We start from the raw sequence: 16,001 nt of genomic DNA, 5'->3' as shown, positions 1-16,001 counted from the left end.
CCCACTCTCAATCCTGGCCCTGGCATTCCTCTATACTGGGGCATAGAACCTTCACAGGACCTAGGGCCTCTCCTCCCATTGATGACCAACTAGGCCATCCTCAGCTACATATGCAGCAAGAGCCATGAGTCCCACCATGTGTTTTCTTTGATTGGCAGTTTAGACCCATGGACCTCTGGGGGTATTGGTTAGTTCATATTGATGTTCCTCCTATGGGGCTACAAACCCCTTCAGCTCCTTGGGTACTTTCTGTAGCTCCTTCATTGGGGCCCTGTGCTCCGTCCAATGGATGACTGTGAGCATCCACTTCTGTATTTTCCAGGCACTGGCAGAGCATCTCAGGAGACAGCTATATCAGGCTCCTGTCAGCAAGCTCTTGTTGGCATCTGCCATAGAGTCTGGGTTTGGTGGTTGTTTATGAGATGGATCCCCAAGTGGGGCAGTCTCTGGATGGTCGTTCTTTCAGTCTCTGCTCCAAAGTTTGTCTCTGTATCTCCTTCCATGGGTATTTTGTTTCCCCTTCTAAGAAGGATTCTGAGCTTCTGGGCTAATATCCACTTATCAATGAGTGCATATCATGTGTGTTCTTTTGTGATTGGGTTACTTCACTTAGGATGATATCCTTCAGATCCATCCATTTGTCTAAGAGTTTTATAAATTCATTGTTTTTAATAGCTGCATAGTACTCCATTGTGTAAATGTACCACATTTTCTGTATCCATTCCTCTAATGAGGGACATCTGGGTTCTTTCTAGCTTCTGGCTATTATAAATAAGGCTGCAATGAATATAGTGGAATGAATATAGTCCTTATTACAAGTTGGAGCATCTTCTGGGTATATGCCCAGGAGTGGTGTACTGGCTAGTTTTGTGTCAACTTGACACAGGCTGGAGTTATCACAGAGAAAGGAGTGTCAGTTGGGGAAATGCCTCCACGAGATCCAGCTGTAAGGCATTTTCTCAATTAGTGATCAAGGGGAGAGGTCCCCTTGTGTGTGGTGCCATCTCTGGGCTGGTAGTCTTGGTTCTATAAAAGAGCAAGCTAAGCAAGCCAGGGGAAGCAAGCCAGTAAAGAACATCCCTCCATGGCTTGTGCATCAGCTCCTGCTTCCTGATTTGCTTGAGTTCCAGTCGTGACTTCCTTGGTGATGAACAGCAGTATGGAAGTGTAAGCTGAATAAACCTTTTCCTCCCCAACTTGCTTCTTAGTCATGATGTTTGTGCAGGGATAGAAACCCTGACTAAGACAAGTGGTATTGCTGGATCTTCCGGGAGAACTATGTCTAATTTTCCGAGGAACCGCCAAACTGATTTCCAGAGTGGTTGTACCGACTTGTAGTCCCACCAGCAATGGAGGAGTATTCCTCTTTCTCCACATCCTTACCAGCATCTGCTGTCACCTGAGTTTTTGATCTTAGCCATTCTGACTGGTATGAGGTGGAATCTCAGGGTTGTTTTGATTTGCATTTCCCTGATGATTAAGGATATTGAACATTTTTTTAGGTGCTTCTCAGCCATTCAGTATTCCTCAGTTGAGAATTCTTTATTTAGCTCTGTACCCCATTTTTAAATAGGGTTATTTGGTTTTCTTGACTCTAACTTCTTGAGTTCTTTATATATATTGGACATTAGCTCCCTATTGGATTTAGGATTGGTAAAAATCTTTTCCCAATCTGTTGGTTGCCATTTTGTCTTATTGACAGTGTCCTTTACCTTACAGAAGCTTTGCAGTTTTATGAGGTCCCATTTGTCAATTCTTGATCTTACAGCACAAGCCANTGCTGTTCTGTTCAGGAATCTTTCCCCTGTGCCCATATCTTTGAGGCTCTTTCTCACTTTCTCCTCTATAAGTTTCAGTGTCTCTGGTTTTATGTGGAGTTCCTTGATCCACTTAGACCTGAGCTTTGTACAAGGAGATAAGAATGGATCAATTTGCATTCTTCTACATGATAACCGCCAGTTGAGCCAACACCATTTGTTGAAGATGCTGTGTTCTTTCCACGGATGATTTTAGCTCCTTTGTCAAAGATCAAGTGACCCTAGGTGTGTGGGTTCATTTCTGGGTCTTCAATTCTGTTCCACTGATCTACCTGTCTGTCACTGTACCAGTACCATGCAGTTTTGTTTTTGTTTGTTTAAAATCACAATTGCTCTGTAGGCTTGAGGTTGGGGATTGTGATTTCCACCAGAATTTTTTTTTAATTGTTGAGAATAGTTTTTGCTATCCTAGGATTTTTGTTATTCCAGATGAATTTGGAAATTGCCCTTTCTAACTCTGAGAAGAACTGAGTTGGAATTCTGATGGAGATTGCATTGAATATGTAGATTCCTTTCGACGAGATAGCCATTTTGACTATATTAATCCTGCCAATTCACAAGCATGGGAGATCTTTCCATCTTCTGAGATCTTCTGTGATTTCTTTCTTCAGAGACTTGAAGTTCTTATCATACAGATCTTTCACTTCCTTAATCAGAGTCACACGAAGGTATTTTATATTATTTCTGACTATTGTGAAGCATGTTATTTTCCCAATTTCTTTCTCAGCCTGCTTATCCTTTGTGTAGAGAAAGGCCACTGATTTGATTGCGCTAATTTTATATCCAGCTACTTTTTTTCTCCCCTTCTCTCCCCTGATGAAACTTTTGGCTGTGGACTCACCTGATGCAGTTCTTGGCTGCAGACAAATGCCTATATAGAATTCCCTCATCCCAATCCGCTGTCACACCCCTAGGTGAATTCGGCATTGGGTCTACACCAACTTAGCCTAGTCCATATAATACTGTAACTTCTTCCGTTTTCTGTGGATTCACCAAAGACAGTGTTCCTCAGTTGACCCCCCAATGCCCCCCTCTTCCTTGTTCAACCACATGTTGGACACCACTTATATCTGTCCAGCAGCCGCAGAGAACTGAATGCACCTGAAAGGGAAGCTGGGAATGAAACAGGACAGGCAGGTGAGAGAAGAATGAAGCCAAGACAAAGATTTCTGATCAGGGCTCAAAGTTTAATGTTCAGCTTTGTGTCCTGGAGCAAACTCATCACACTCACAACTTCTGGATCTAAAAGTGTGGCAGTGTATTCCAAACCAGCATTCAGTGCTGGCTATGCCAGGTGCACCAGAGATCTGCCTGCCAGGGACCAGGAGGTTCTGCTCTTACTTATACAACAACATCCAGGTGGTATGGCTTCCAGGTTCATTCTCCTGATGCAACCCAGGTTTCTGCACACCCTGCAAAGCATTTGAACTCCTCCCCGCTTTTAATTAAACAGAAAGAGGGGCAGAACCAGGTCTCCTAGTAATCTTCCGTCTTCAACATACACACATTTGCGGCCTATTAGAGTGTCTCTCTTCAAAATCCATAGGCAAAGAGATGCCTAGGAAGGAATTACATATACTGATATTGCTAGGCTCCTACCATTGAGGGATAAACGTATCAGAAGCAGTTTTGTGTGATCCCAGGCTAATATGCAGGTATCAGAAATACAGGGATATAGTGACTGTTCCTGCTGCTGTTGATAGTGCATACACATTAACTCTACTGTGTGCTCAGGCCTAAGGGTCATGCAGAAAGTGATGCCAGTCTGAAGGGAGCTCCAGATGCATCCAACAACAGGAATGACATGTTTATTGTTCTGTAATATCCAAAGTGAATTCAAGACCACTCAGTACCTTCCCCCTTCGAAAAGGACTTTCCAAACTGTATTAGCAGGCAAAGTGCAGAGCCAGATTAGAAAGCTGGCTGACTAAACAAATGTAAAAACATAGTTTTAGCGGTCACAATGACTGAGTCAGCAATCTGTCAGACAATGTTAGCTGTTCTCAGAGAAATAACCATAGCAAGAGAGCAGCTCCCAGAGAAATCCCATGCGCAGCCTCACACTAAAACCCTCAAGGACAAACAACATGAGAGTCACCCTATACAAACCAATGTCTAAAAAAGGTTATTAGCTACACCAATTAAAATAATCCAAACTACCCTTGTGCCTGTTTCCGGCTCTTACAAAAGTATAAAAAGTGTGTTCTTTCTTTGTTCTGGGTCTCTCCTCCGGCCTGCATGCTGAGAGGGGGGTCCTCAACATGTTGGATAAGTAAAATCCTTATGCGTTTTGTAATGATGATGGTCTCTGTGGTCTTTGTGTGACTGAGGGTCTTAATAAACTACAACAGTTCCTGCTTGGTTACTGTCATTGCATCTTGGGATCTTGAATTATGCTGTGTGTGTGTGTGTGTGTGTGTGTGTGTGTAGCACTTTAGCTCCTACCCAGCACTATTCTCAGAGGACAATATGTCTGCCATCTTCAATAACCCCAGTGGAGAGGTTTTCCGACCAGCTTTGTCTCATTCAGGTTTTTGTGTTTTATTCTTTTTATTTTTATTTTTCCTTTTGGTTTTGATTTTTTTTTTTTAATTCTTTCATCTTGCACTACCTCTTAGCAAGCAGCAGGTGGCAATAAGAGACAGAGTGACAATAACCAAGGATGGCAATGAGGTTTAGACTTGGTGCTGACACAAGAAGAATGTAAGTAAGGCAATAAAAGGATAAAAGAAGATTCAGGAAAACCCCTAGGGGTGCTGAGGCATGAGGAGGGTAAGGCAGACCCCTGAGAAGTCTTCTGTAAGGACAGATTTACTCCTCTCAAACACGGAGTGCAGCCAGGAGAGAGTCCCCAGAACACAGTGTGTGAAAATGGAGGGCAGCGACCTCTGTTATGAGGTGGAGTCTGGGCAGCTGGGGGTGTTTCTCAGTGGAGGAACAGAGTTTGGTTGTCCTGAGGATCATGTGACATTCTGTGGACCCAGGAGGAGAGGGAACAACCTCCCAGAGAGGTGGGGGAAAAGGAGCTTCCACTGAGAGGACAGAAGATGAACTTCCACATCAGGCTTCCTAGTGAGGTGGGTCCCAATCCGTGCCTTCTCATCTTGTCTGAATCACTTTGGTTGGGTTGTAGGCACTGACCCATTCCTCCCATGGCCTGGCTAATGGAGGCCTCAAGGCTGCAGAAATTTGGATTCTGAACCATCCAAGGCTCTGTGCAGTGTTCCTGTCGTGTGGAATGTCATAAGCATGCTTGTTCTTTTGCCAGGGACCATGGCTTGTGCTCCTGACTTAGCTCTGAGATCAGCTACAGTCAGATCCCACTCTTGACTTGCCTGATCCTCTCAGCTTAGCTCTGCCAAACCTTCAGCTACTACTTTTGCCTGGGAACTTCATTGTCAGCCCCACCAAAGACCTTTGAGTTCACAGATTAAAAAAAAAAACCCACACACTTAGCCTTATTAATTTAGAATTTGCCTACTAGCACATTTCTGGGCAACAAATCTCCTGCCCTAATCTTACCTGCTATCCAGCCAGATCTTGTCAACTTCCTCATGCCCTGCCTGCAGTGAAGGCTACCAACCCTAGGTGCCCCCAGTCCCTTTATGAATGTTGCTTTCTATTCAATCCAATGTATGGCATCAGAAAGCACCTCTCTTTATTTTCTCACATTCCCTTTTCCTTCTGGGACCCAGAGGCCCAACCTTTATCATTTGCCTAGCAATTGACTGCTTCCTTCTTTATTGACCAAGAACCAATTTGGGAACCAGATTTTAGTATCACTTCCACCCCATTGGTGGGCCCCAGTCGCGGGAAAGGAGGTAGTGTGGTTTTAAAATTGCATGCAACACACTCCTTGGACAATCTGTGGTGACTGAGACACCCAGGCTCTACTAAGCTCATGCCCGGTGGACGATCCCAGGGAAGCAGAGCCCTGCCCTCTTTTCTATCCCCTTTTTATGTCCATGCTCCTCCAAATATGGAGATTCTGCATAGGAGAGAAAACACACCACTTTTGTCTTTAGAGAATTGTCTTGTCATATATAACATTACCTTTCTTTCCACCTGTCTTCTAGAAAATGATAAAATGTCATTGTTGAGGTAAGACTTGCTTTCAGTAAGGATGTAGCTGGACCTGGAGGGCAGGCCCCTCTGAAAATGTGACCCTTTTGGATCATCTTGTCATACTCAGAACCCTTGGCTAAGGCAGCTTTACAGAGCTGTGCCAACCTCCACAAGGAGGTGTGCATCACTTTCAGGATTCTGGAAAGGGGTGAGAAAAATGATTCAGTCAACTGGACTGAAATTGACACCATTAAGCTTATGGACCATCCAAACATCCTGAAGCTGTTCCACATCAGAAAATACATCTTTAGCGTGCTGGAAATTGCTGCTGAGGGAGATTTGATGAGCCACATTGAAAAAGTCAGCTGTCTACAGGAGGAACAGGCTCAGCACATCTGAACACACAAGTGGTGTGTTCAGTTCACCAAGCAATGAGAACACCATTGCACAAAGGTACCTCAAACTGTGTGACTTTGGCCTGGCCATCTAGTCACCTCTGGACAGATAGTTCAAGGGTGGTGGTGGTATAGTGTGTAATGTGTGAGGCCAGATCCCCAACATATTATGTGTGGCACAGATGGTCTCTCCAGCTGCATCTGATCATAGCATTATATTGGCAGGTTCAGTTGGATATGGTATGCAACAGCGCCGATAACCTAGGATCTTATATATGTGCTGAACATGCACCTCTCATCCCATTAACATGCTAAAAGCATTTTTTAGCTTAAGTATGTGAAGGACACTCATCAGAAAGATTTCTAGATATCAGTCCTGCCTAGACAAAGTCTCTTCTACTGTGGCATATATAATGCCAGGTACAGAACCTGCTAGACAAACCCCAGACTCCAGTGCCCCCTGAGATACAGGGATAGCTATCGGGTCCTGATGGACATCCCACCTCCTGTCATTGACCTATATATCCTGCTAGATTCAAATCTTGCTGGACATCTCCTGCTCTGACACAAGAAAGGAAATAAAAGCCTTCCGGATTAGTTGTCAATAGAATTACTTCTCAGGGGGAGATTTAGCATCCACCCTTCTTCCTAAGGTCCCAGTGACACACTTTGACAGGATCCACTCTGGGAATAAATGGGTATAGGGCTTACAGAGCTTAGGTTAGTGGTAACCCACCGAGGTGCCAGTGTCTCCCTGCAAAGTTGTACCAGAAATGTTAGTAGCCAGTGAGTTTGATGTCTTCTGCATACATCTATGTAAGTTGGAGGTCCCCTCCCCTAGTCTTCCCTGGGATATACACTTTAGACCCTCTGCAAGGCCATGTGCAATTAGGGAAGAGTTTCATACTACATTATTTGGTGGTGGTGAGGACTATCTTCTTGATATGCAGAGAGGCCTCTTTTATTTGTGCACCTATATGATAGAAGGAAAGAACAAGAAAGGCACATACACACACACACACATACACACACACACACACACACACACACACCATACACATACACACACTATACATAGTTGATAGAGCACATAGAAGTTTTTTTTCTGTTTCTATTTACATGGGTATCACTCTAATTAGGAGGTTCCATGCTTGTAACCTAATTATATCCCAAAGCCCATATCACACCAGAACATGGAGTTTCAGTGTGAAGTGGGGGTAGAACAGGGATAGCGCATGTCGTTCCTAACAACAGAATCTGTAAGAAAATCAACAGAGAGAACAGGAAGTGAGCAAAGTAGCTGGTTAGCTGTTCAATATGCTAAGTCAAATGTTTTTCCATGTATTCAAAAGAAATCTTAGTTTATCTGATCGGGGTGCACTAACACATCTGCTTTTATTTTCTCAAGCATTGTTTTGTTGTATTTGAAAGGTTCTTTTCTCTCTCTTTTTTATTGGACATTTTATTTATTTACATTTCAACTGTTATCACCTTTCCAGGTTTCCCCTCCAGAAACCCTCTATCCCACCCTTCTTCCCCCCTCTTTCTATGAGGGTGCTCATCCACCCAGCCACCCACTCCTGCCTCCATGCCCTGGCATTCCCCTACACTGGGGCATGGACCCTTTCCAGGACCAAGGGCCTCTCCTCCCACTCACGTCCAACAAGCCACTCTGCTACAAATGTGACTGGAGCCATGGGACCCTCCATGTGTTCTCTTTGGTTGATGGTTTAGTTCCTGGGAGCTCTGGTGAGTCTGGTTAGTTGATATTGTTTTTCATACAATATATTTTGTTTATATTTTTTCCCTTCCTCCAACTTCCTCCAACTTTCCCCCAAATTTTCCCTTGCTACACATCCAGCTTCATACTTTTATCTTAAGAAGAAGCAATTGGGGAACAGGACTTAGCATCAGAATTGCCCCTACAGGCTCACATCCACAATATAAGTTTCTATGAAGGGAAAGTCTGTTAAAAGTGTGTGAGACTGGCCTAAAGCTGAGCTTTATGTAATAAAACAGAAATATAAACAGGAACCAAAGATATTACAAGTCCCTAACCCCATCCATGAACACTACAGTTACTGAAGTGAGTATGGTTGGGAAAAGAGGCTTCAAAGGAGCAGAAAAGGAGCCCAGCCCTGTGCCAGTGGGAACCTCTGTACACCTGAGCTGGAGCTGCTATTGATAGCAACATGCATGGAGGAAGTGGGTTCCAGCGAAGTCGCAGCAATTCAACTGGGGAATGTGAACATCTATCAACTTTGGAATACATACAGAAATCTGGGGACATTAAAATTATGTGAAACTACTTAATACAAATGAATCGGAAGAGGTTCTACAGAGGAAGGAAGTATCATTCTATGCTACAATGATAAATGAAAGATGTCAGAGGGAGACCAGACACAGTATGAGTGAGCCAAGCTGCTGGTGAGCAATACAAGCTCAGTGTATCAGATTCTCCTTAAATGTGTGTGTGTGGGGAAGTTCCTAAAGTAAGGTGACATCCATTCCAAGGGGGAGGGGTGATGACAAAGGCGCACATGGGCTTTGAGGGGCCGACAGCATCCTGCATTGTTACTCAGGGGGTGTTCATGAACTCTTTTATACTAATTGACATAGCATATGCATTTTGCTATATTTTCTTTTATCCTACACTAAAAACAAATATATGAAGAAAATGCAAAATGTGTCATGGAGATGAGATATGGTGAAGCAGTGGGGCAAGAAAAAATTGATTGTTTCATTTGGGGCTTGCAGGAGGGACGTGGAGTTGAAAGATAATTATGGTAGGAAAGAGGGGAGGTTGAACTTTGACAGACAATGGATGCTGACAAGATCTGTGGTCTCATCAAAGCTCAGAAAGAATACAAAGTGAGAATGTAGGTTTCCAAATATCCACAAAGAAACCTTCCACCAGGAAACAATCAACAAGCTGACAGCCCTTGTCTACACCAGAGTGGCACTGGTTGCAGCCTCCTGTGAGCTGCATGTCCACATGTCATGGTGATGACCTGGGCAGGATGGATCCAGGTCTCTAGGGAAGGCACTGAGGGGACTCCAGGGAGGGGACTCCATAGTACGTATTTGGTTTCTCTGCAGGCTTTGCTGTGTTATTGGGCGGGCCTTTGTGACAGGCCTCAGTAACCATCCATGGTCACACACTGCAGATTCTATTCTGGACCCTGCTCTAGTCAGAGAGGAAGACAAACTGGATAGTCACTGCATGAATTAAGTGGTGATAGGGGCTCAGCCTGCATTAAAGCTTTAGGGGCTCCTGAGATTGGTGAACTTTATACCTGTCCTAAATGCAGGTAGAGATTCTCCTACATTCAAACTGGGGTTGAAAGTTTGTGATGTCTCTGCACATTGTTCTGAACAGTGAGAGAAATAGCAAGGTGGGATAGTGAAGGCATCAGGTTGAGACACAGACCTGAGTGGGTTCTTCACAGGGTTGGCTCGTCCTGAAAATCCCCTAGTGTTTTAATGTCTCTGTAATAACAAAAAGATTAACACTATCTGCACAGCAATGGGACTGTGTGTGGAAGACACTTCAAAGTGACTGTGCCATCCACATAACCTGTCTCTCCATAAACTGCCTGAGGCAGAAGCAGTGCTGAACTTACCCTGCTCCATCACTATAGGTCGGAAACCACTGTGCTCAAAGGCATGAGCAGGAAGCAAGAAGCAGCTCCTGTCTGTGAAGGAGCCATGGGCAAGCAAGGAAGAGCTCCAGAAGGAAAAAGAGTTCCCTTGCAGGGGCAAAACCAAGTTTATTACCAGGAGGCGTGGGGGGAAACAATGGCTGGGCAGATGGGACATCTTCTAGAAGATCCTGGTATGGGAAGGCAAGGATGGCCTGAGCTACCTGCTCCTTAACCTATTCTGTTAAGGTCTACCTGGGGTCAGAGTCTCGCTGGGCAGGAACTGAAGCCCAGGAGCAGTCAGTGCCCCTGTGCTTGACTGGATGGTTCTCTCTGGGACTCAGAAATAGGCCACATCCTATGCTTTTCTTTCTATTTCGATGAGGGTCAAAGGCTTTATGGTCCACGCCTGGATGTTTGTCTCCAATTTCTTTGTATCTGATTGAGTGCTTGTGTCCTCCAGGGCTTCCATGTGCACAGTGACCCATTCTAATCTTTGTTCTACGTAGGTCGCAGGCTCTCTGGTCAGCAAGACCTGGCTCCTGTTTGTTTCCACGTCCCCTGTACCTACATGTAAGGTCATAACCCTTGGGCATGGGGAGCTGGTCAAAGCCCATCTCCCTCTTTCCTTGGTTCAGATGTAGATCATATGCTCCCTGGTTTTCAATTCCTGACTGCGGTTCATCTCCAATTCTTCTGTATGCGAAGGGACAGTTATGCATCTCAGGGCTGACATGGCCACAGCTCAGTTTGCTTGTTGCTCTGCTATGGTTAGTGTCATACAGACCCTCCGAAGAGAGGGATGAGTCACCCAGCTGGGACATCAGTGATTCCACTTCACACTCTTGTACCTTTGATGGCTCCCCCTCAGGGTTTTCCAGGCTCTGGACCAGAATATTTACAAGGGATTGTATTTCAGCTACTATATTATAGATGAACTTGTTTCTTGTTACAATCTTTTGTATTTGCTCAGCGGTTGATGGGGGACAATCATTTTGTAATGAATCCCCCTGCCCAAGGTATTTAGTGCTGAAGTCTTCATATTGTAAAGCATTCCACGACCTTTCAGAAGTAGCTTCTGCATTTTCTGGTATCCAAGTCTTGGCTGTATCTTTAAGGTGGGTGGAGCTTGGGATGGAAGACATTTCTGTCCCAAGATTTTCTCCCCAGCTTATGCCACTAGATTGTCTAATACTCTGCCTCTCTTCATGGTGCCTCTCTTCATGGGGATGGAGCTCCTTGAGGTCCTTCACTTTGATTTTATCCTTTGGCATACTGATATCTTTAGTTTCCAGCCCCTCATAGCTCCTCATGGAGACATCATTTAAACCCTGAGAAGTTTGGGGGTTTTGGTGTGTATTCTGGGAGCTGGGCCATGAGTGCTGAGAAGGCAAGCTGACCTTGGCAGGATGTACAGTACTGGGTCCATCTGGATCATGTTTCACAAGCCAGGCTTCTGGCTGCTCCTTTGATATCAGGTCTACCTTACTGTATGCTTGTGGTTTTAGTCCTGAGTCCTGTGAGTGCTGTGGGGTACATGTTTGGAGATGGCCTGGGATTTTGTTGGCCTCTAAAGATCCAAAGTTCCTGGGATCCATACTGATGACTTGGTCATTGTGAATGTCACTGGATCCCAGACTCACTCTCCATGCATGAGGTGGCTCTTCTTTCACCTCCACTATATCACTTTGTTTAGCTGGTGAAGGTGGGACCCTTTCTTCAGGGTCAATCACTATCACACGCCAGCAGGATTGTTCTGAGTCCACATCTGTAAACCTCTTCTGTGATGCATGCTTGGTCATTTTGGGGCTGGAACTTGTTTGCAGGCTGTCTGTCCCAGTTTCATACATGGTCCTGCTCTGCGGGGGTTTTAACTGGGAACACAAAGCAGGTTGCTGAACACTGAAGAATCTCTGCCATGGACCTGGATGAGCCTCTGAAGCCCTACGGCTGGCAGCAGGTGGAGGTGTTCTTTGGCTCTCCTGAACCTCTGAAAGTGAGTGTATAGACACAGCACTCTCTAGTCCCGCATCTGATATACTTTCTACCCTTGTCCCTCCTGGATCTTGGTGATGCAAATTTTCCAGGACCATGGCAGCCTTGGAATAGTATTCGGCCTTGGAATCACAGATTGGTGAGGAGGGATACACAATCTGGGGGAGGTCTGAGGCTGGAACTCCAGGTGGGGTGAGATCTATTGCCTCAAGGATCTGCAGATATGGCCTCCTTCTTCGTTTTACAGGAAGCTCTCTGATGTTTGATTTCAGCTTCCTGTCAGTGTTTGAGTCAAGGCAGGAATCATGCTCATCAGGGTTCATGTGGAACAGTTTGTCTGTCCTCAGTGCAGAGTTCATGGGCTTCATCCCCTTCCCAGGGCTATGGCATGAAGGATAAGGCAGGTTTCGGCCCTTTAGACCAAGGCCCTTCTTGGTACTGTTATATCTATCACAGGTTGCTATGTCCTTCTTTGAGGGTAACCCGGAAGGCACAGACTCCATCATTTTGCTACAGTTGCAGCTTTTGGAGTTGAGAATGGAGGGCTGGGCAGGCTCGGAGTGTTGAGGCCTGCTCTTGCAATAGTGATCACTGTTTGCTGGGAAATGTCCCTGAAGCTGGGTCAGTTTCCTGGATGGGAGGAACCTGCCAGGGGTTCCTTGGTGTTCTTCCACATTAGTTGTATTGTCTTCACTCTGTGGCTCCTCATTGTTATGGACCATCTGGCAATGCTCAGGAAGGATGGACACTAGCCTAACAGGTTTATTGTGCAGATTGCCTCTGGACAAGTTGCCAGTGGGCTTGCTAATGGCTGCTTGATGTTTTTGGATATCACAACAATTGGAGGTTTTCCAATTCAGTCCATGTTGCCAGGGTTGGTTTGCAGTTTGTAGTGATGTCTGTGTCCCTCTCTCAGTGGTAGGGCATGCTATTCTACAGGCCCTACTCTTGAAACAAGAGGGCGTTTGGTTTGGTGTAGAGCTTGGTAGGTTTTCCAGTTCTTGGACTCCTGTTGCACACAGCAAGCTTGGTGTCACAAGTTCCAGAGGCAATGGCAGGTCCTGGGAATGCTGTGGTTGTCCTTGTTCAGGGCCACAGGCATCAAGAAGCTTCACAGTTTTATGTTTTGCCAAGGAAGGGGTTCTGAGGACATGGGCAGTAGCCACAACTGACTCAGAGAACATAGAGAATGTGCCCCAGAAAATTTGACTTAACTCCTTCTGTATGAGACCCTCCAAGGCCTTGAGGTAAGACACCAGCTGAAAGGGAGGAAGGTGATCCATATTCTGAAGAGGGTTCCACATGGGTTGTGGTGTGGAGTCCTGGAGAAGTTGCTTTGTGGGACTGCAAAAGACAGGAGGCAAAGCATCAGCCCCAAGCTGAGGACCAAGAGGCCCATCAGTCTCTGTAAGGGTGGTACCTATACTCGTATAGTCCTTTCATTGCCTACATGTCACTTGCTCCCTAGTCTTACATTCTACAGGGCTGTCTTTCCATCCCACCCTGCATAGCATCTTGTGTATGATGTGCCCAGAACCTGAGTTCACATTCTGGCATGAACAATTCTACAAGACAAAGATTTCTTACATTTTCATAGGCTGTGATGGAGTCTGGGTCTCTTCCACATATTTTCTGCAACGTCTGTCACCTGGAGAGAGTTAAATAGGATCAGGACGAGGAATGGAAACACATAGGAGTGAGGCGTCCTCTTGTGACTACCCATGCTAGGACTCAAATGCTCAAGCACCATAGTGTAAGGACAGATCATTGAAAGTGAGCAGTGGGAATGGAGGGACCTCATCTCTCCATTTACACTTTCCTTGCTCTTCTGTCCTCTCCTGTCATTTCTCTTACAATACTTCAAAGATCATAGGATCAGTTATCTCAAAGAGAAATGCAGTTGGGAGAATTGAAGCTACCTGTTCTTACGTGGATCTGGTAGTCCTCCATACAGGTGCACAGCATCAGATTAATGTATTGAACACACTCCCATGTATAGCAGCCATCACAGGCCAAACACAGCTTCTTTCTATCACAAAACCTGGGTATTCACAGAATTTACGTACCTTTCCTGAAGCCTTTCTTCCTTCCTGCATATCATGGTCTTGGGAGCATAGCTCCCAACATGACCCTGGTCACTAATTGGTAGGCCAGATTGATTTCTCATCCCCCAAAAGCAAGCAGAAGCCTACCTTTTGCTGTATCAGTTTTCTTCTTGGTCTTGCTCTGTAACCTCTTTACATCCTGCCAGTTAGAAACAACAATGAGCTGGGGTCCCTTCTTCCTCTCTTTGATAGACAAGCTGCCTGCTCTGTTTGGTTCTTGAATACATGATATCTGCATTTCCCAGGGAGCTCTCTCATTCATCCTTGCCTCATTCATGCTGTGCATAAACATATTTCTTTATTGCCTTGTTAGAAAAGCAGCAAATGGGCCTGTCTATGCCACACTTACCAGTGATGCCCTCAGTGAGTGTTTCTCAGACAGGAGCCTATCTAAGGCTGAGCTCTGCAGGCAGCTCTCAGCTGTCAGGCAATATATGCTTCCTCAGAGCAGAAGGAGATTCAAGCCGTGATCTGAGGCCCTTGGTTACATCACCACCCTCACATCAGCTGAACCGAAACAGAAGCAAGTGCCTGAGCTGACTACAGATGATCTTTCTTAAAGTTTGTCCTGTGTATCCACCAACTAAGAAACGTAGTCTGCTCATGGAGCCACAGATTTCCTTAGTTGACTACCTCCTTGTACAGATTGTCTGAGATCTTCAGCAGACACCTCAGGGCCACTCTCACCTCTGCCCTGTCTGACAACCCCTTCAGATTCTGGAGTTATCCTGTCACCTGTCTGTAGGTAGATTTAACTAAGTTGTAGGTTCATGATTCTTCCATTCTTCTCCACGCTTTTTCTTTCACCCATTGTTTTCCCTAGTACTAGATAGGAGTGAAAAAAGCTAGAGGGGAAAGGGGGAGATGTTATTGTTAGACTATTTTCTGCTGATTAGGGGGGGGTTAGTTCCTTGGGGGTAAGTTTGATCTTTACTGTCAGGGTATCTTTTTCCTCTTCTTTCTTCTGTGAACCACAAACACCAGCAAGGGATAGCAACCAAGAACAACCAACAACCCACCATGTGCCTCAAGGACCTTGGACTTAGACCCCCTCTGAAAAGTTCCCAAAATTCCAAAAGTCACAAGAACAATGAAACTGTCTGCTGTTGGCAAAAATCATCCATTTTCTTGAATGTGTGGTAAAACACAGACAGTTGCTGTGGACAATATGAAGCAACCCCATATTCTACACCTGAGATTAAAAAAAATCAACCATATTCTTATATTTATGGCTTTTAAAAATGTACTGAAATTTGTCACTGTACCTGTATTTCTATGAAATGGGAGAGTAACAGTCATGATCAACAGACTGCTGCTCCAGTGTGTGTGAACCAAGACTCTCCTCACCTTTGGGATGTCCCTTTCTCTTTCAGGTGGTGGTGACACTGGGCAGTCCTTCAGGAAGGGCAGTAGTAGGAAAAAGAGCCCAGCTCCACACATAAAGGCAATGGTCATGTCCATTGCTATGTCCATGGAGCTGGGACTCATCCATGAGTCACTAATGCTATTCATCAGAGAGAGAAAATTCTCCATCTTCTGAATTGAAGTGCAGCTCTCAGGCTACTGAGTCCTTGAGTGCAGTGTGAGATGTGTCAGGAGGGCTCAGGGGACATCACACAGGTGTGGCCTCCTCATCACAAAGGGCTCCTGGCTGGGGAGAGGGTGCCACAGCCCCTCCCCAGCCTCCAGCCCAGCATCCCCTCCTGTGTCCTTTCCCTGCCCTCTTCCAAATTTTGTTCTTTCTGAGCACCAATGCTTCTCTGTGTAGACATATGTTTTACTCAATCTACTTTTATAAGAGTTCCTTCTCCCCTCTGACCCACTGCCCACCAGAGATAGTGGAAAAGGAATGTTGTTAGATATGCAGGAAGTGGACTTGTTGGGAAATGTTTCTTTTTGGAAATTCCAATCTTCCTTGTTCCTGGTCTAGTCCCCTAGCAAACAGCAAACATGAATTTGCAGCTGCAGTGGTATCTACTCAGA

General features: G+C 45.3%; 1 protein-coding gene across 1 annotated transcript; it reads right to left on the bottom strand.

Annotated features, from left to right (window-relative positions):
• Positions 1 to 10,099: 10,099 nt before the first annotated feature.
• Positions 10,100 to 15,551, bottom strand: LOC110333696. The gene is given in 5 exon segments (XM_021215378.1): positions 10,100 to 10,159; positions 10,239 to 13,133; positions 13,488 to 13,561; positions 14,106 to 14,157; positions 15,366 to 15,551. Coding segments are annotated over 5 exon segments (3,267 nt in total).
• Between the last annotated feature and the right edge of the window lie 450 nt (positions 15,552 to 16,001).

This window comes from Mus pahari, chromosome 16 (assembly GCF_900095145.1).
Source record: "Mus pahari chromosome 16, PAHARI_EIJ_v1.1, whole genome shotgun sequence".
In the NCBI taxonomy this organism is placed as follows: Eukaryota; Metazoa; Chordata; class Mammalia; order Rodentia; family Muridae; genus Mus; species Mus pahari.
This window is presented reverse-complemented; position numbering and strand designations above follow the sequence as displayed.